This window comes from Miscanthus floridulus, chromosome 8 (genome assembly GCF_019320115.1).
Source record: "Miscanthus floridulus cultivar M001 chromosome 8, ASM1932011v1, whole genome shotgun sequence".
NCBI classification, from domain to species: Eukaryota; Viridiplantae; Streptophyta; class Magnoliopsida; order Poales; family Poaceae; genus Miscanthus; species Miscanthus floridulus.
Window position 1 is genome coordinate 182537821 of NC_089587.1, and position 16004 is coordinate 182553824.

Below are 16004 nucleotides of genomic sequence, written 5' to 3' on the forward strand. Positions count from 1 at the left end.
ACATGCTCAGCCTTCTAAAGCACCCAATGTTGTGAATCTATACCACTCATGCTCAGCTCCTTTGCCATAAAAAAAAACCCTTCAACAAATTCCTAATGATATGCTCCTGAAGTTTTCCAAGTTGAGCTTGAAGTTGTGCAATTCCCATATCTCATTAACATGCATGGACCTTCATAGGCTCTGGAAATAAAAAATACAACAGAATGCTGCCACTCGAGCTCAATCAACAAGAACAAAAGAACATATATAAAAGTAAGACTTGAGGTACCCACATTTTCATAGTAAGATCAATCAACAAGAACATATACAAAAATAAGACTTGAGGTACCCACATTTTCATGGTAAGATGAAGTCACACCCTAGCAATAGATTCATCATTCCATTGCAGGTGTCATCAGCTCACTAAATACAAACAACCAGTCAGAGACTTCTAAGTCCAATCCACATCTTACAAGCTCAATGATTTGGCAAACGAAGGAAAAGAGTTCTCAAAGACTTCAACATTTCACATTTAAGTATGAAGAACTGCTCTTTAGCAGCTGCTATAATCAGAAATTGTTGGGACGACTCTGTTACATGTATATTAATGTTCAGCCCATGCTATCAGTGCTTGATAAACATACAAGTCTGGGTGCGCTATTGCACAGCCATTTGGGATTAACTCCCAAAAAATTGGGTGGATTCAACAAATAAGATTCAGATAAGAGCTCTCCTGGCCAAGGAACGTGAAAAAGAAATCTCCAATCATGGTCCAGTATTATTGCCCAAATAAACTAGAAATAGCCGTCAAATATCCAGCTAGCTGCAGAAATGGATGAGCACGCGATCACATATTCGTAGCGCAAAACTGTAATTAACATTCTGGTTTCTAAGTAAATAAATATCAAGCATCAGACATCACTGTTGTCCATTAATAACATTTCCCAAGTCATGTTATTGGTTATGATAAAAGTTTGTATATACTAAAAACCGAATTTCTCCTGCATTCAGTTTACGTACCTGCCCTAAGATGCCCTTTCCTGTCTGAGCTTCCACTACCAATCCAGCAGTCAGTCCTATCATTGCCAATGCCCCATTGATCGCTTCTGCTTGACGGCGCCTCTACAAGACAGACCACAGTGATTTGGATCAAATTTGAAGAGTAAGAAAACACAATGAAGCATCAAAATAGAACATAGACTGATATTGGGGTTCAGAGGGTAGTGCAGCAGACGAGTTTTCCAGGACAAACAGACACCAATTAATGGATGACGAAATAACTATTTGTTAACAGAAAGTGGAATTAATATATTAGTGATATAATAAACATATATGTTTCTTGAATCACCAAAGGAATTTCAGCATCTCTCTTATAAGTTATAATTTCCCCCGCAGGTAGAGTTTTTTTTATTAATAATCCATGTACATGTGAACATTACTGCAATGTACAGTCCACTAGGTAATATTAAGTTGAACATCCATTTGCAGTTAGGTTAGATGCCTCAACTGAAGAACATGCAATCAAGTTTTCATCCACAGAAAAAAAATTAGAAATGGGGAACTTGCAGGACAACATGAACAGGGAAAAGCCTAGTTCTGTTTCCAGTTATCTGAAACAATGATTCATCGCCAACTATTGGCCCAAACAAAAGACAGATGTTTTCCACTTTTCCTTATTACGAAGATTCCTTCCTTTAGCATATATGATTGATTTAATCTAAGGAATGATAAACTCCAATACAGCAACAATGCACCTTCAGCTTTTCTTTGGCCCTAATTTCTTGCATTTGTTTAGCAGCTAGGCGCTTAGCTTCCAGTGGATCAACCATCACAACATTCTCACCTGAGCTTCTTTTTCCTTGTGGTGCCTGATTCATTTGAAAAAAAAAACAGTTTAGCTACCAAGAGAGAATGTATTATATAGAATAAGAATAAGAATGCAGCAACTGGCACTAAAGAAAGTTGAATAACTTTCTCCAGGACCTGGGTTAGTATAACGCATAAAGTGAAGAGTACTAAGGAATTATGGTATCCTGGTTGGGATATAGGTCTAATAAATTGAGCTTAAACTTATAAAAAATATCAAATCACATAAAGTTATATTCAACAAGCATTATTAATGTCATAGTCCTACCAACCCTAAAAAATAGATGGCCTACTCAAAGCCTGATGCATACATCTGCACTAGCAAAGGCCAGAACGTGGCTTCTCCGATATAATGTATGTCCCAATTGCTTGTATTGGATTGTCCATCTATGAGAGAAAAGACATATAACTCAGAGGTCAGTTAAGTTATAATGCGAGTACTATTGATGTCACTAACCACAACCAGAATTAGCTATTATTAGTAAACTAAGTAAAATCAACTGATATTAATTCAAATGTACTGGTCTCCTGGCTGCTTGCCAACCCAAATGAGGAAGTTGAACCGTTTCACAGTTGTAAAAAAAAGTCGAAATGAATTTTTCCAAGGGTTTGTAACTGAAGAATAGGTTTTGAACTTGTAACTAGTGACTATTCTACATATGGTAGGAAAAGCAACCAGATACACCAGAATGTGGAGTTCCAACCAAATATTCTTTAATACCTATAGCAGTTAAAGGTAAATTCACAAGATTGCAGAGAATAAAAACCAACACCGAGCGGTTTTCGATGTTGACTAGCTTCAGGAACAACAGTGCAAAATTCTCGTCTGACAAGAAAAAATAACATCTAACATCATCGAGCAAATTAATTTGAGATTTCGAGAAAGCTTTAATGAATTGGCCAAGAGCAATACTGCATCAATGGAGGCAGGGCAACAAGAAACAAGAACACACCTGGACAAGGACGGAGCAGAGGACACACGCTTGATCGTGAGGAAGCGGGAGGAGCCAGAAGAACAAGAGGCTGGAAGAGGAGGAATCGACGCCGAGAAGCAGAGACCAGTGGAGCACGCCATTCTTGCTGCTCCCCGCCTCCTACCCCCCTCTCCTCTCTTTCTACGGACGCCGGACACCGTCGTCTTCCACCCTCTAGTTTTTTCGTTTTTCTTTTTTTCTTTCTCTACCAAATCAGGTCGTCGTTATCCTCTTCCCTCACCGTTAGGTGGGCTTCTTCATGATCTTGGGCCGGCCCACGGTCCAAGCGGAAGACTGAGATCACCACACTGCTTGGTGGATGAACTGGTTCACGCCGCGACCGCCATCCCTAGCGTTAGCTTCTGCGATGTGGCCGTGGGCGCCTGCCTGCTCCCGGCATGACGACCGCCACCGCCATCGTCGCCGGGCATGGCCTCGCCCTGCGCCGCAGCCTCCCCCTCCCTAACCCGCCAGGGCGAGCCACCACCTCGGTCTCCCTCTCCGCGCGCCCCGTCACTCCCGCCCGCTGCATGATTGTTCCGGCTAGCCCGTCGCGCCGGTGCCGGTCCATCTCGTCCGAGAGCTCCACCGCCGCATCCGCCGCGGCTGACATCAGCCGACGAAGAAGCGGAGCCCGTGGACGAGGTGGACCCGCAGGCGGAGGTGTGCTACCTTGACCCCGACGCGGACCCGGAGTCGATCCGGGAGTGGGAGTTGGACTTCTGCTCGCGGCCGATCCTGGACGCGCGCGGCAAGAAGCTGTGGGAGCTCGTGGTCTGCGACGCCACGCTGTCGCTCCAGTTCACGCGCTACTTCCCCAACAACGCCATCAACAGCGTGACGCTCCGCGACGCGCTGGCGTCCGTGTCCGAGGCGCTGGGCGTGCCCATGCCCGACCGCGTCCGCTTCTTCCGGTCCCAGATGCAGACCATCATCACCCGCGCCTGCGGCGAGCTGGGCGTGAAGGCCGTGCCGAGCCGGCGGTGCGTGTCGCTGCTGCTGTGGCTGGAGGAGCGGTACGAGGTGGTGTACAGCCGACACCCGGGGTTCCAGGCCGGCACCCGCCCGCTGCTCGCGCTCGACAACCCGTTCCCCACCACGCTCCCCGAGAACCTCTTCGGCGACAAGTGGGCGTTCGTGCAGCTCCCGTTCTCCGGTAATTTGGCACAGCGATCGATTAACCTTGATTATTGAGCCATTGATGAGGCCTTGAGCAGAGCGAGCTTCTTCTTCTGATTGTTTATATTGTGCAGCTGTGAGAGAGGAGGTGGAGTCACTGGGGAGGAGGTACGCATTCGGTGCGGGGCTGGACTTGGATCTGCTGGGGTTCGAGCTTGATGACAGCACGCTAGTCCCTGGTGTCGCCGTGGAATCATCTCGCGCCAAGCCTCTAGCCGGTAAGCTTGTACTGTACCAAATATTCACCCAACGCCAATGTCACAATAGAAGAATGACAATGTGCTGTCTCGATCGGCGTATTGAAATTAACAAGCAGCCTGAAGCCCCAAAGCATTCAAAACGTGTGTAGCAAACTGGCAACGATTTTTTTTTTCATGGTCATGGCTAATTCTTGGATGCAAATGCATCTATATGTTAAGATTATGAGACGTAGATGCTTTTTTGTTGGTAAAAAACTAAATTCTTATTAAATAAATAGTACTTGTATATCAGTTGATCACTTTGATCTCTATGAACAATGATCTTATTGAAATTGGCTAGTGTCTTTCTCCAACAACTTAGGTTTTTTGCGGTGCATACAAGTCAATAAAGATTAATCGTTGTGCACCTCAGCACCTAGGCAAGTTTTGGCATGTCATATGAGATGATCTCACATGTGTGTCGTTCCAGAATTTTATCACTAGTACTTTGAGAATGTAGAAGAAATGACAGACACACAACAACCATCTAGTTGATTCTAGTCTAGAAGAAATGACAACTGGATATGCATTTGATGTAGAACAAGTTACCGCATTTGAACTGCATACTGTAAAGGGGACAATGTCGAACAACTAGATATTCATCTTTGTGTTTTCTGTCTCCCCCATTTCAGCGTGGATGAACGGTTTGGAGATTAGCGCGATGGAGGTGGACACCGGCAGGGGGAGCCTGATCCTGTCGGCGGGGGTCTCGACGCGGTACATCTACTCCGGGTACCAGAAAACCCCCGCAGGCGACGCAGGAGGCGGAGGCCTGGGAGGCGGCCAAGAAGGCCAGCGGCGGCCTCCACTTCCTGGCCATCCAGGAGAACCTCAACTCCGACGGCTGCGTCGGCGTCTGGCTCCTGCTGGACCTGCCCCCGCCGCCTGTATGATGGATGATCTATCCGGACGCTAGTTTCTTTCCGCCGTGGATTTCGTCTTGGAAAATCACTGTAGCATCGACGTCTAGTGCTGTAGTAAATTATTTTTGGGAATCAGTATACAGAAATTCAGAGAGGAAAGTATAAACAAATGTTTCAACTTTGAACAGCCTTGCAGGTCGCAACGATTTGTTTTTGTTTTGTTGATTGATTCCGCTAAGGAAAAACTCCACGTTACTGTCCTCAATTTTCGCGAAAGTTCATTTTTTCTCCCTGAACTTCCGGACAAAACATCCTCCCTCAATTTTTAAAACCGTTCATCTTACATTCTTGGCTTGTTATAAGCAGTTTTGAAGATGATTTTGTCTTTTTCTTTTTTATTTATTTCGACTGAATCTTTAAAAAAATCATAGTAAATCACAGAAAAAATCATAAAATACAAAATCTATTTTTTTTGGACTCCACATGAGTAGAACTACACAGTGAATATATAATATGGTATGCTTTAGTACAAAGTTTTTGTTGTGGCTTTAGATCTATGCTTTTATGTAATTAATTAGAATAATTCATAGATGCAGTTTCTAGGGTCCAATTGTGGTGAAATTTTTATGGTGGGATAACTATTGTATGATTGAACTATAGTAAAAATTTCATACTCATTCGATCATGTATAGCTTAGTTATAGATTTATTTATATTTAACAAGCATAAACCTAAATAAAATCTATAACTATGTTATACATGATCCAATAAGTATGAATTTTTTACTACAGTTTAAGCATACAATAATTAGCCCACCATAAAAATTTCACCATAATTGGACGATAGAAACTGCAGCTATGAATTATTCTATTTAATTACAGAAAAGCATAGATATAAAACCACAGCAAAAACTTTGTACTAAATCATACCATATTATATGTTCATTGTGTAGATATACTTATGTGGAGTCCAACAAAATTAGATTTTCTATTTTATGATTTTTCTGTAATTTACTATGATTTTTCTGTAATTTACTATGATTTTTCAAATATTCAGCCAAAATAAATAAAAAAGAAAAAGACAAAACCGGCTTCAAAACCGCTTATAACAGGGCCAGGGAGGTAAGATGAACGGTTTTAAAAGTTGAGGGAGTTGTTTTGCCCGGTTTTAGAGTTTGGGGAGGAAAAGCGGACTTTCGTGAAAGCTGAGGAAGATAATGTGGACTTTTTCCTTCCGCTAATGGCCCAATGGTACCATCGGCCCGAGCTCTAGGCGGCCGCCTTCCTCCATCGCAGGCCAGCCCATCCCGCCCAGCGGCGTGGCGGCCCAGTGTGTGTGTTTTTTTTAAGGAAAGGCCCAGTGTATTGTCGTCCCTAGTTTTTTCACGAGGGGTGTGCACAGCGCGTGCCATGCCCGGCCGCTGCCGTGTGACGCGTTCGCAGCACCACCCTCACCCTGTGCACAACCCCGATTCTCAACAGGGTGTCCGGGTGCGGCATGCACGCTGACGGCAGATTCATCATCCACTGCGCCGCCCCGGCCCGGCCCAGTGCGCCGGAGTGCCGGATTATGGCCCCCAGACCCTCACGCGCCGCGCACGACCAGCGGACCAGGCCGGTGCATGCAGCATGCGTCCGTGCACCCGGCCGGCCTCTCTCTATTCTTGAGAGAAAACGCGGTAGCTGCTCGAAGCTGCTGGGGCCGCTGTAATTTGGTCATCGCCGAATCGAGGCTGAGCCAACCAAAGAGAAAATTTCCTATTTAGCCTCGAAAATAATGCTACTTTTCTATTTGACATCGAAACTAAAAATATTTCCTATATGTCCTCAACTCGAGTTTTTATTTTCTATTTGACATTTCCGTCGGTTCCGTGAGCAACTACCGTTAGCTGTTGAAGTGAGGCGATGGGAAAAGACCAAAATGCCCTTTGAGGTAGGAAAAGAACTCGGTGGCCTAGAGTCGCGGCTGTTCATCTTCTCCACGTACAAGGTCCAGAACGACACGCTCAAGAACGCGCACCTCTCCGACATCTGCATCAGCACGTCGGCGGCGCCGACCTACTTCCCGGCGCACTTCTTCAAGACCGAGGCCGCCGACGGCAGGTCCCGGGAGTACCAGCTCGTCGACGGCGGCGTCGCGGCCAACAACCCCACCATGGTCGCCATATCCATGCTCACCAAGGAGGTGCACCGTCGGAACCTGGACTTCAACGTCAGTAGGCCGACCGAGTACACGAACTACCTCGTCATCTCCGTCGGCACTGGGTCGGCGAAGCAGTCGGAGAAGTACACCGCTGAGCAGTGCGCGAAATGGGGCCTCATTCAGTGGCTGTACAACGGTGGCTTCACGCCGATCATTGACATCTTCTCACATGCCAGTTCCCACATGGTTGACATCCATGCACCCGTGCTCTTTCAGGCCCTCCACTGTGAGAAGAACTACCTTCGCATTCAGGTATGATACGTTTGTAGGATATACTAAAGCATATATATTCTGTTCTTGGTATAAAATCGACGATGATCGATGCTATCGTATTTATGTAGGATTATACTTTGACTGGGGACGCATCGTCAGTGGACATCACGACCAAGGAGAACATGGAGTCTCTGATCGGGATTGGCCAGGAGCTGCTCAAGAAGCCAGTGGCGAGAGTGAACATCGACACTGGGGTGTACGAGTCCTGTTCCGGTGAGGGCACAAATGTAGAGGCACTTGCTCACTTCGCCAAACAACTCTCTGACGAGCGCATGCTACGCAAGAGCAATATCAACTCCAACTAGCTCTCAAGTATCAATTACAGACTGGCAGTGGAATTCCGCACAAGGATCTTCAGATTGCAGAGTGGTCATTATATACACAGACTAGCAGTATGCCTCAGATAGATGCATTGCATGGTAGCTAGTCGTTTGTTATTTTTATCTACTTCTTTCTTCCTCCTTTTTCCCTTTAACTTGACAACAGCTTCTGGTTTATCTTTTCCCATCGCGTCACTTCAACAGCTAATGGTAGTTGCTCACGGAACTGACGGGAATGTCAAATAGGAAATAAAAACTCGAGTTGAAGATATATAGGAAAGATTTTCAGTTTCGATGTCAAATAGGAAAGTAGCATTATTTTCGAGGCTAAATAGGAAATTTTCTCCCAACCAAACGTAGAAAAATAACATAGAGGATATTTTTTTATTCAAATGACAAATAAGAATTTAGAGAGTGAGTTTAAAAAGAGATGCTCTAACTAGCCACCTGCCCGTGGAGGAGCACATGAATAGTGAGAGGTCGACTAAACCAATAGTAGATGGATAGATTAACGATATTTTAAACATGGTTAAGTGCAAAAAGTCCACAAGAATAATCTAAGGAGACATGACTCTTTTGGCCTCAACCAATCAACATTAGTTGAAATTTATATAACACACAAAAAAAAATCGACTTTTTCGCTTTTCCTTTCTAAATGTCAACTAATGTTGACTACAGGGAGTATTTATCTTTATCTTAGTAAAAGATAGTTAAAAGAAAACAATCAAACCCACTCTTGAGGTTTGGAATTATACAACACCAGTAAAGAAGATTCTACGTAGTTATTTTTCACTTTGCGAACAACTATGATTACAAGTATCATATATACTAGAACAAAGAGTCCTTCTCAAATATAAAATAACAAAAACAAAAAGCAGATTGTTTTCTACGCGGATGAAGAAACATAGTATAATACTTAAACAAAAACGTCTATGCAAAACATAACTAATAAAAATATATATAGATTTGAGACCAAAAGTTACGGGAAATCAATAGTTTATTAATTGTTACTCCCTCCGTTCCAAATTATAATTCATTTGACTTTTTGGACCTCAAGTTTGACCACTCGTTTTATTCAAAAATTTTGTGCAAACATAGTCAAATTTAAGTCATTCCTAAAGAACTTTTGTTAATAAAGCAAGCCACAACAAAAAAAGTAATATTTAGCATAAATTTTTGAATAAGACGAGCGGTCAACCTTAGGATCAAGAAAGTCAACGAAGTATAATTTGAAACGGATTTAATATATTATATAGAACTAGCAAACGTGCACGTGCGTTGCAACGGGAGCCAATACGTATAGTAACATGACTCCGTATCATCGCTATATGGGAGTTGTTCTAACTCGTATCAAGTTAGCTATTTATCGACGTATCAAGAATTGGTCCTTTCTTTATATGTGGTGACTATTTTGGATATATTGCACCGCATAGAGATAAATTTTTTAGACTGGATTGGACAACAAATATCTTAATACCTTAATTCACTGTTTGATAAGTTGGACCATGGACTTAACCATGTTCCACTATGAGAAGTTTTATTCCTAAAATCCTAATCAGATAAAAATGCATCACTAACTTAGCGATTGAAATCTTTGTTTCTAAGGAAAGAGTCAATGTTTTGTTTTTTACACTTATTATATTTGTTGGAACGGGATAAAAATGGTTGAAAAAATCGTGAAAAACAAAATTGAAAAATTGGCATGTATGACCGTAAGAAACAAAATAAAAAATCGGCTGATGGAAAACAACAACGGGAGAGTAAAATGAACATGAGTTCGATCGGGCAAAAGTTGACCTGGCGGGAGTAAATCGGACGTGAGTCCGTTCGACGAAAAGGACGACAGAAGTAAAATGCTCAGAAAAATTGTCCACGTGGCCTCAGAAAAATAGAAAGGGAAAAATCGTCAGAGTCGAATTAGAAAGGAGAAAATCATCGGAGTCCAATTGGCCTGGTGGGAGAATTTTTGTTCCTCTTAGTTAGCAGGCGTGGAACTGGCTCTAAAAGCTGAACCATGAGCGCATGGACGCGATGACGAAGACCAATCCCAGCTATCATAAAAAAAATAGCTTTGTCTAATTTATACTTCCTTACTTTGTGTCGGTATAGAAAGTGATCAACTAGTGAATATTTATTGTTTTGCTGTACGTTGTGATCGGAGGTGGCCTGACACTCAATGACACAGAATTTATACTGGTTCGGGCAACGTGCCCTACATCCAGTCGGGGTCGGTCGGTGACTTTATTCCTGAGACCAGGTGCTCGAAGTCTGTAGTGGGGTTACAAACGAGAAGGAGAAATGAGAGGTGTTCAAGAGGCCCGGTCGGGTTCAACCGGAAGGGCCGAGGGCGACCGGAACTCCACTATGAGCTAGAAGTCCAAGCGTGTGCTTGAGGAGTTGTGAGCTATCGATCTAGTGAGTCTGAGCTTGAAGAAGTCTGTCTTTCCTCGTTGGAGGGAGCGCATCCCCTTTTATAGATGAAGGGGATGGCTTTACAGGTGAGAAGGAGAGAGAACGGATGTTTCTAAACCTTGTTGCATACGCTGATGAAGACTGGATAATGGTAGGCGCCCCTAACACTGTTGATGTCGCTGTAGAATGTCGGATACGCACGGGAGGTCGTGCTATCTTCTTTAGGAAGGATGGACGCCGGTACCTGCAAATATTATTTGATGCTTAGTGGCATGTGACGAGCCGCGCTATGTTCACCCGGTACAGCAAATTCTGGTGCCCATACCGTGATCGATGTCCAGAGACACGCGGGGGGCTTACCGTATAGGAGTTTTAGCGGCCCATACAATACTGTAGGGGAAGATGGTGGCTGTAGAGTATTGTTTCGTGCAGGGTATGGTCCCTGGTACAGTGGTTTTGACTTGTGAGCCTTACCTTGCCTTTCTCCGCACGTCTTCTGGTTCCTACCAAACAGGGCGCCCCCGGTCGGATGGCTCCAGTCGGCTCTGAGTGCGCCGGTCGGAGAATAGCGATGAGCAGGGTTCCCATGAGCCTCGGTCGCGGGTCAGAGTCGTGGGGTTGGAGTAGGAAGCAGCGTTTTGGGTCAGGCCTTCTGATTAGAGAGACTGCTTAGAGATGGTTGGTGCCTGAAGCGAGTGCTCCGGTCGGAGAGGTGGGCCGAAGAAATTGTCGAGCGGGCGCTTGTTCTTTTGGGTAGACCTTCCGGTCGGCGACCAGACTGTCCTTCCGGCCCGTTGTGTTTTAGACTCTTGGGCCGGCCCATGAACTACATGTTGTTTTTCTGGGCCGAGCCCGGGCGTAGAAGCCGGTCTCCGAGGGACTCCGGGTTTATGAACCCGACAGGAGCCCCCGAGCCCCCGGGCGATTTGGGTAGAATTATTCGGGGGATTTTTGTCTTGCCAGCGGATGCGTGTGAGCGCACCCACGGGTGTAGCCCTCGAGCCCCCGGACGGTTCGGGTGGAACCGGTTGGGGGTTTCTATGTTGTCAGCGGGAGATGTTTTGTGTCGTGTCGGTGGGTGCGCGCGAGCGCACCTGTGGGTGTGCGTGTTTTTAGTTTTTTGAGATGGAATTTTGTTTTACCATAGTGTCGTTGTGCAGCCGAGGCGTTTTTAGGTGCGGGGATTAGATCGAGACAGAACTTGCTGATCCCGGCGTCGGTGCACGCCAGGGATTAGGCAAGGAAGTTTAGTTTGAGACAAACCTTGGTGTCGGTGCGCACCGTGAGCGGAGATAGCTTAGTTCTGGAGATGGACGAGATGGAGCTCGTAGGTCCTAATGTTGGTGCGGCCTGGGCAGCCGAGGTAGTTAGTTCAGTTAGTTTTTACGCGAGTTCGGAGTTGGGGTTCCTAGCTAGGGTTTTTTGGAGTGCAGTCGGTAGTGAAGCCGTTATGCGAGTTCGGAGTCACAGTCCCAGGCCACAGTCAGATGTCGTAGATCCTATCGACTCGAGTTCGGAGTCGTGATCCCAAGGTTTTTGTTGGAAGTGAAGCTGTTACGTGAGTTCGGAGTCACGGTCCCAAGGTTTTTGTTGGAAGTGAAGCTGCTACGCGAGTTCGGAGTCATGGTCCCAAGGTTTTTGTCGGATGTCATAGATCCTGTCGACGTGAGTTCAAAGTCACGGTCCCAAGGTTTTTGGCATTTGAGCCCCCGAGCCTTGTCGGGCCTTCGTGGGGGTCGATGTGAGTTGTTTTGTGCTACCCCATCCGGTTTCTCACAACCGAAGGGGCTGAGTTTCGTCGCCTGTCCCGATCGCTCGGGCTCGAAGACTAGCTCGGTGAGCTCGCTAACGGGTGTGATCGAGCAGAATCCAGGTCCGTTGTTCAAGATGGGGTCAGCATAGCCCTCTTGTGGCATTCCACTACTCCTTTACCTGCAACCCGGTAGATGCCTAGGTCATTCTGGAGACCGACTCAGGTGGCCTAATGGCCTCCACTCGATAGAGATTCTGTGAGCTTGGTGAGAGGTTCAGGATCAAACGAGAAGGTTGAGATGACCCAGTTTGCCAGACCGAGCGAAGGCCGCACGGTGCTCATCTACGGTTTTCTTCCCTGGCTCTGTTGTTTGCTCATGTCGAATGAGGCAATCGCCGCTTTGTGGCGCAACATGGAGCGTTCTGGTGCATTTTGCTGCACGTGCGATGCTTAGTTCCCAAGCCCCCGGGCGGTTCATGCCCTAACCGTCCAGGGGTTTCAGGCGTATGAGATGAATGCTCGTATGGATGTATGAATGATTTATAAAGAAATAAGGGGGTTTTGACAATGTTTACCTTAGCGACTGGAGTGACGGGGCTCCGAGAGCCTTAGTAGGAAAAGTCTGACTGGGACCTTGACGACCTGAGTGACGGGGTTCGAAGAGCTTCAGTCAGAGATGCCCGACCGGGACCCGTGCACGTCGTCCGCGACAGAGTTGGCGTGGCCTACATGGGGCGCCCCTTCGCTTCCTTACCTGTCATTCGGGTTCCTTTAGGTCTGGCCTGGGGAAGTGGGGAGCCGCCCGCGCGTGGTGGCGCTTCAGCTCCTGTGCTCGTCGTGTGGTAGTGGTTGATCGTGCAGTAGTGGTGGGCCATTACCAGGCCACGTCCCATCCGATCAGGAGCCATTCCATCGAGCAGGGCGCGTCTCATCGGTTCAGGGCACATCTTATCTACATTAAATGAAAGAAAGAGAAAACCTCGCCCCGTCGTTCTGGCTTCCCCGATTGGCATGTCCCTCCGTAACCGCTGCTTCCTTTTCCTTAAGTAGGAGAGGGGAGAGGGTTTTTATTCCGCTCTTTTGCCTATTCTTCGTCTGTCGCCGCCGCCTTCTCTCCTCCTCTTTGCCGTGAGCGTTCCTGAGAGCCACGGAGGTTTCTAGGAAAGAAGGAGAGAGAGCGAGGGATAAGAGAGGAACTCACCGACATGTCGGACTGGAGGTCGTCCACCGTGAGGGCGTCGGTGCTGGAGGCGTTCGTCGTGAAGGGGTTCCTACCGCCATAGGAGGTGGCACACTGGAGGGTCCCCGGGAAGGAGGAGGAGTTCCCGCAACCTTGTCCCGATGAGGTGGTTTCTTTTCTTACCTTCCACGAGCGTGGGTTAGGATACCCCGCATACTGGTTCCTGCGTGGGCTCCTCAACGAGTGGGGTCTGGAACTATAGCACCTTAATCTGTTGGGGGTGCTGCACATTGCTGGTTTTGTGACCGTCTGTGAGGTTTTCCTCGGGATGGAGCCACACGTGGATCTCTTCTGGCTCTTCTTCTTCGGGAGAGCTATGGCGGACTAGAGTTCAGCCGAGATCGCACTGGTCGGAGGCTTCGCCCTGCAGAGGAAGCCACGTGTGGGAGGCTCGTATCTCACATATTCCCCATGTGACTCCAACCGGGGATGGCATGGGGAGTGGTCCTACATCAGAAATCCGATAGAGGCACCGTTTCCAGCATTTACCGGCGGGAGGCCGGTGAAGCAGAAGAGTTGGTTGTGGGGCTGTGCCCATATGAAGAAGCACAAGGTGGAGGCCATCGAGGAGGAGCTCCAGAAGCTCATAAGGGGCGGCCTCGATGGGGTGCGGGTGTTCCACACCCTTTACCGCCGCCGGGTCGCACCGTTGGCGGAGAGGACGCATCCGATGTGGAAGTATGACGGCCGGTTGGACCCAGACCACGCATCGTTGGAGGAGCTACTGAACGACGAGATCTGGAGTTGTGTCGGTCGAGTGCTGCAGCTGAGGCCCAGAGAGACAGTGGTGGGAAAACCCATACCATTTAATGCCTCGATCATGCCCACGTTGTATGCTCCCTTATTTTGTTCGTGCTTTTTTCTCTGCCCCCTTCTTTTTTTATTTCGGTTCATTCGTTTCGTAGGGGCTTGGGAGGTACAAGTCCCAGCCGCACCTTCCCAAGGGGCCAGTGGGCTGGGCCCAGTAGGCCACCCAGAAGGAGGCGGTAGATGCCCGAAAGAAGAAGAAAACCAAGGAGGTTTATCGAAAAGAAGAGAAGAAGAAGGAGGTCGCCCGGCGTGTGAGAGCCGGGGAACGTGCGAGCGACGTCGAGTCGGAACTCACGTCGGATGATCCTATGGATTTGGACAACATGGTCTTCTCCAATGAGGAGGAGAGTCAGGAGGTCGTTGCGACCTCAGCGGTACGTCATGACCCTACGGCGACATCCGCTGGTGAGGAGCAGGAGGCCACGCGAAGTGTGGAGGTTCCTGTGTCGAGGAAGCGTGCTACGAGTGCGGATGTCGTCGGCGAACGGGCAGCGAAGCGAACGCGGTCACCGCGCCCTTCGGCGGCGTCACCGGTCCCATTGTCGCCCATGGTGGATGCGCCTGGGGGAGCCGGGTGGTCAGAGGAGCGGACCGGCGCTTATGCGGCGACGGGGCCGGTGCCAAAGCTAGACTTGCGGTCGGAGGAGGCCCCGCCTGCCGTGGGTGCGGTCAAGAAGTCTAGGTGGTCTGAGGGGCAGACTGGCACCTGATTGACGCATGACTCATAGTCGGGGGATGCCCCGCCTGCTGCTCCGGTCGGGGAGCCCTGAGCCGGAGGTCGTAGCGACTTGTAAGCCGAACAGGAGCTAGTTGGGACGACTCTGACCCTGTCTGAAGTGAGGGGGCATGGGTCGCAGTCCAGGAGCGGTCCTCGTCTTATGGGCCCATCGTCGTCGGGGTCTACCTTCAGAGTAGTGCCGCTCGCCACCCGATATGTTTTCTTTTGTTGCTTCTTTGACTTTTGGTGGTTGAGTCTTTTTTGGAGTGTGGCTTACCCATGATTTTTGTCAACGGCTGGGGGATGCCGAGGTTGAGCATTGCCCCGACCTCTGTGCGGGAGGTTTGGAGGCCCACTCTGCAGCGTGTTGCAGTGAGCGAAGGGGGCAGCAGGGTGGCGGCGAAGCCTTCCCTCCTGGGGTGGTGTCCCCCCAGGGCAGCTGCTGGTAACGTGACAGTAGCGGCGACGTTGTTGGACGCGATCCCAATGCCAGTGGCGGAGGTGGCATCGGAGGTAACCCTTGCGGCACCTCCTCCACCGATCGCGGTGGAGGAGATGAGGGGGGGGCGAGCTCCCCACCTCGTCGGGTGGAGGGTTGCATGACCCATCCTTGCCGTCGGAGCTGAAGGCGCAGGAGGGAAGCGTGGCCGGGACGGAGTTGGGACACCTGGCGGCATCCCATGTGAACGTGGTGGTGGAGATCCCATCTGACGACGAGGCGGATACCATGGTGTAACCGCCAGTGTCGCCGCGGGAGCTGGCGGTGTCGCCGCGGGAGCTAGCGGTGGTCCGGTCGGAGGCTGGGCTCTCCGATGGTTCATCGGAGGGTGACCTAGAGTGGCCCTTCCCCGAGGACCCGTCAAAGGTGAGGTTCGTCCTCTGGGATTCCCAGGAGCACCAGCTCTGGGACATTTTTGGGGGGGGGGGTAAGGGCATGCCGCGGTGTCCGAGCTCACCAAGCAGTCCGTGAAGCTGGAAAGCGCCCGGAAGCAGGCTCAGTTTGCTCGGCAGCTAGTTGAGGTCGACCTACAGCTCGCCACGGAGGTGAGTTTCTGGTACTTCTCCTTGCCCTTTGAATCTTTTGTCGGTTGTTTTTATCATGCCTATTTTTCACAGGAAATAAGGAAGGTATCGTCCCGCAAGTCTCACTTCCTCTAGGCAGAACACGCCCGGATGG

At 48.5% G+C, this 16004-nt stretch overlaps 3 protein-coding genes across 3 annotated transcripts; 2 read left to right on the forward strand and 1 right to left on the reverse strand.

Moving 5' to 3' along the window:
• Positions 1-510: 510 nt before the first annotated feature.
• Positions 511-3015, reverse strand: LOC136477683 (uncharacterized). Its single transcript, XM_066475926.1, has 5 exons — positions 2799-3015; positions 2157-2232; positions 1734-1847; positions 1000-1101; positions 511-802 (listed from the first exon to the last, which is right to left on the reverse strand). The coding sequence occupies exons 1-5, from the start codon at positions 2918-2920 to the stop codon at positions 758-760; spliced, it is 459 nt and encodes a 152-aa protein (XP_066332023.1). The 5' UTR covers positions 2921-3015; the 3' UTR covers positions 511-757.
• Positions 3016-3096: 81 nt separating this feature from the next.
• On the forward strand, positions 3097-5287 carry LOC136477677 (protein TAB2 homolog, chloroplastic-like). The gene is given in 5 exon segments (XM_066475919.1): positions 3097-3433; positions 3435-3975; positions 4073-4216; positions 4870-4988; positions 4990-5287. Coding segments are annotated over 5 exon segments (1161 nt in total). The 5' UTR covers positions 3097-3217; the 3' UTR covers positions 5131-5287.
• A 1732-nt stretch (positions 5288-7019) lies between these two features.
• LOC136470287 (patatin-like protein 1) lies at positions 7020-7879 on the forward strand. Its single transcript, XM_066468182.1, has 2 exons — positions 7020-7553; positions 7643-7879. The coding sequence occupies exons 1-2, from the start codon at positions 7020-7022 to the stop codon at positions 7877-7879; spliced, it is 771 nt and encodes a 256-aa protein (XP_066324279.1).
• The last annotated feature ends 8125 nt before the right edge of the window (positions 7880-16004 follow it).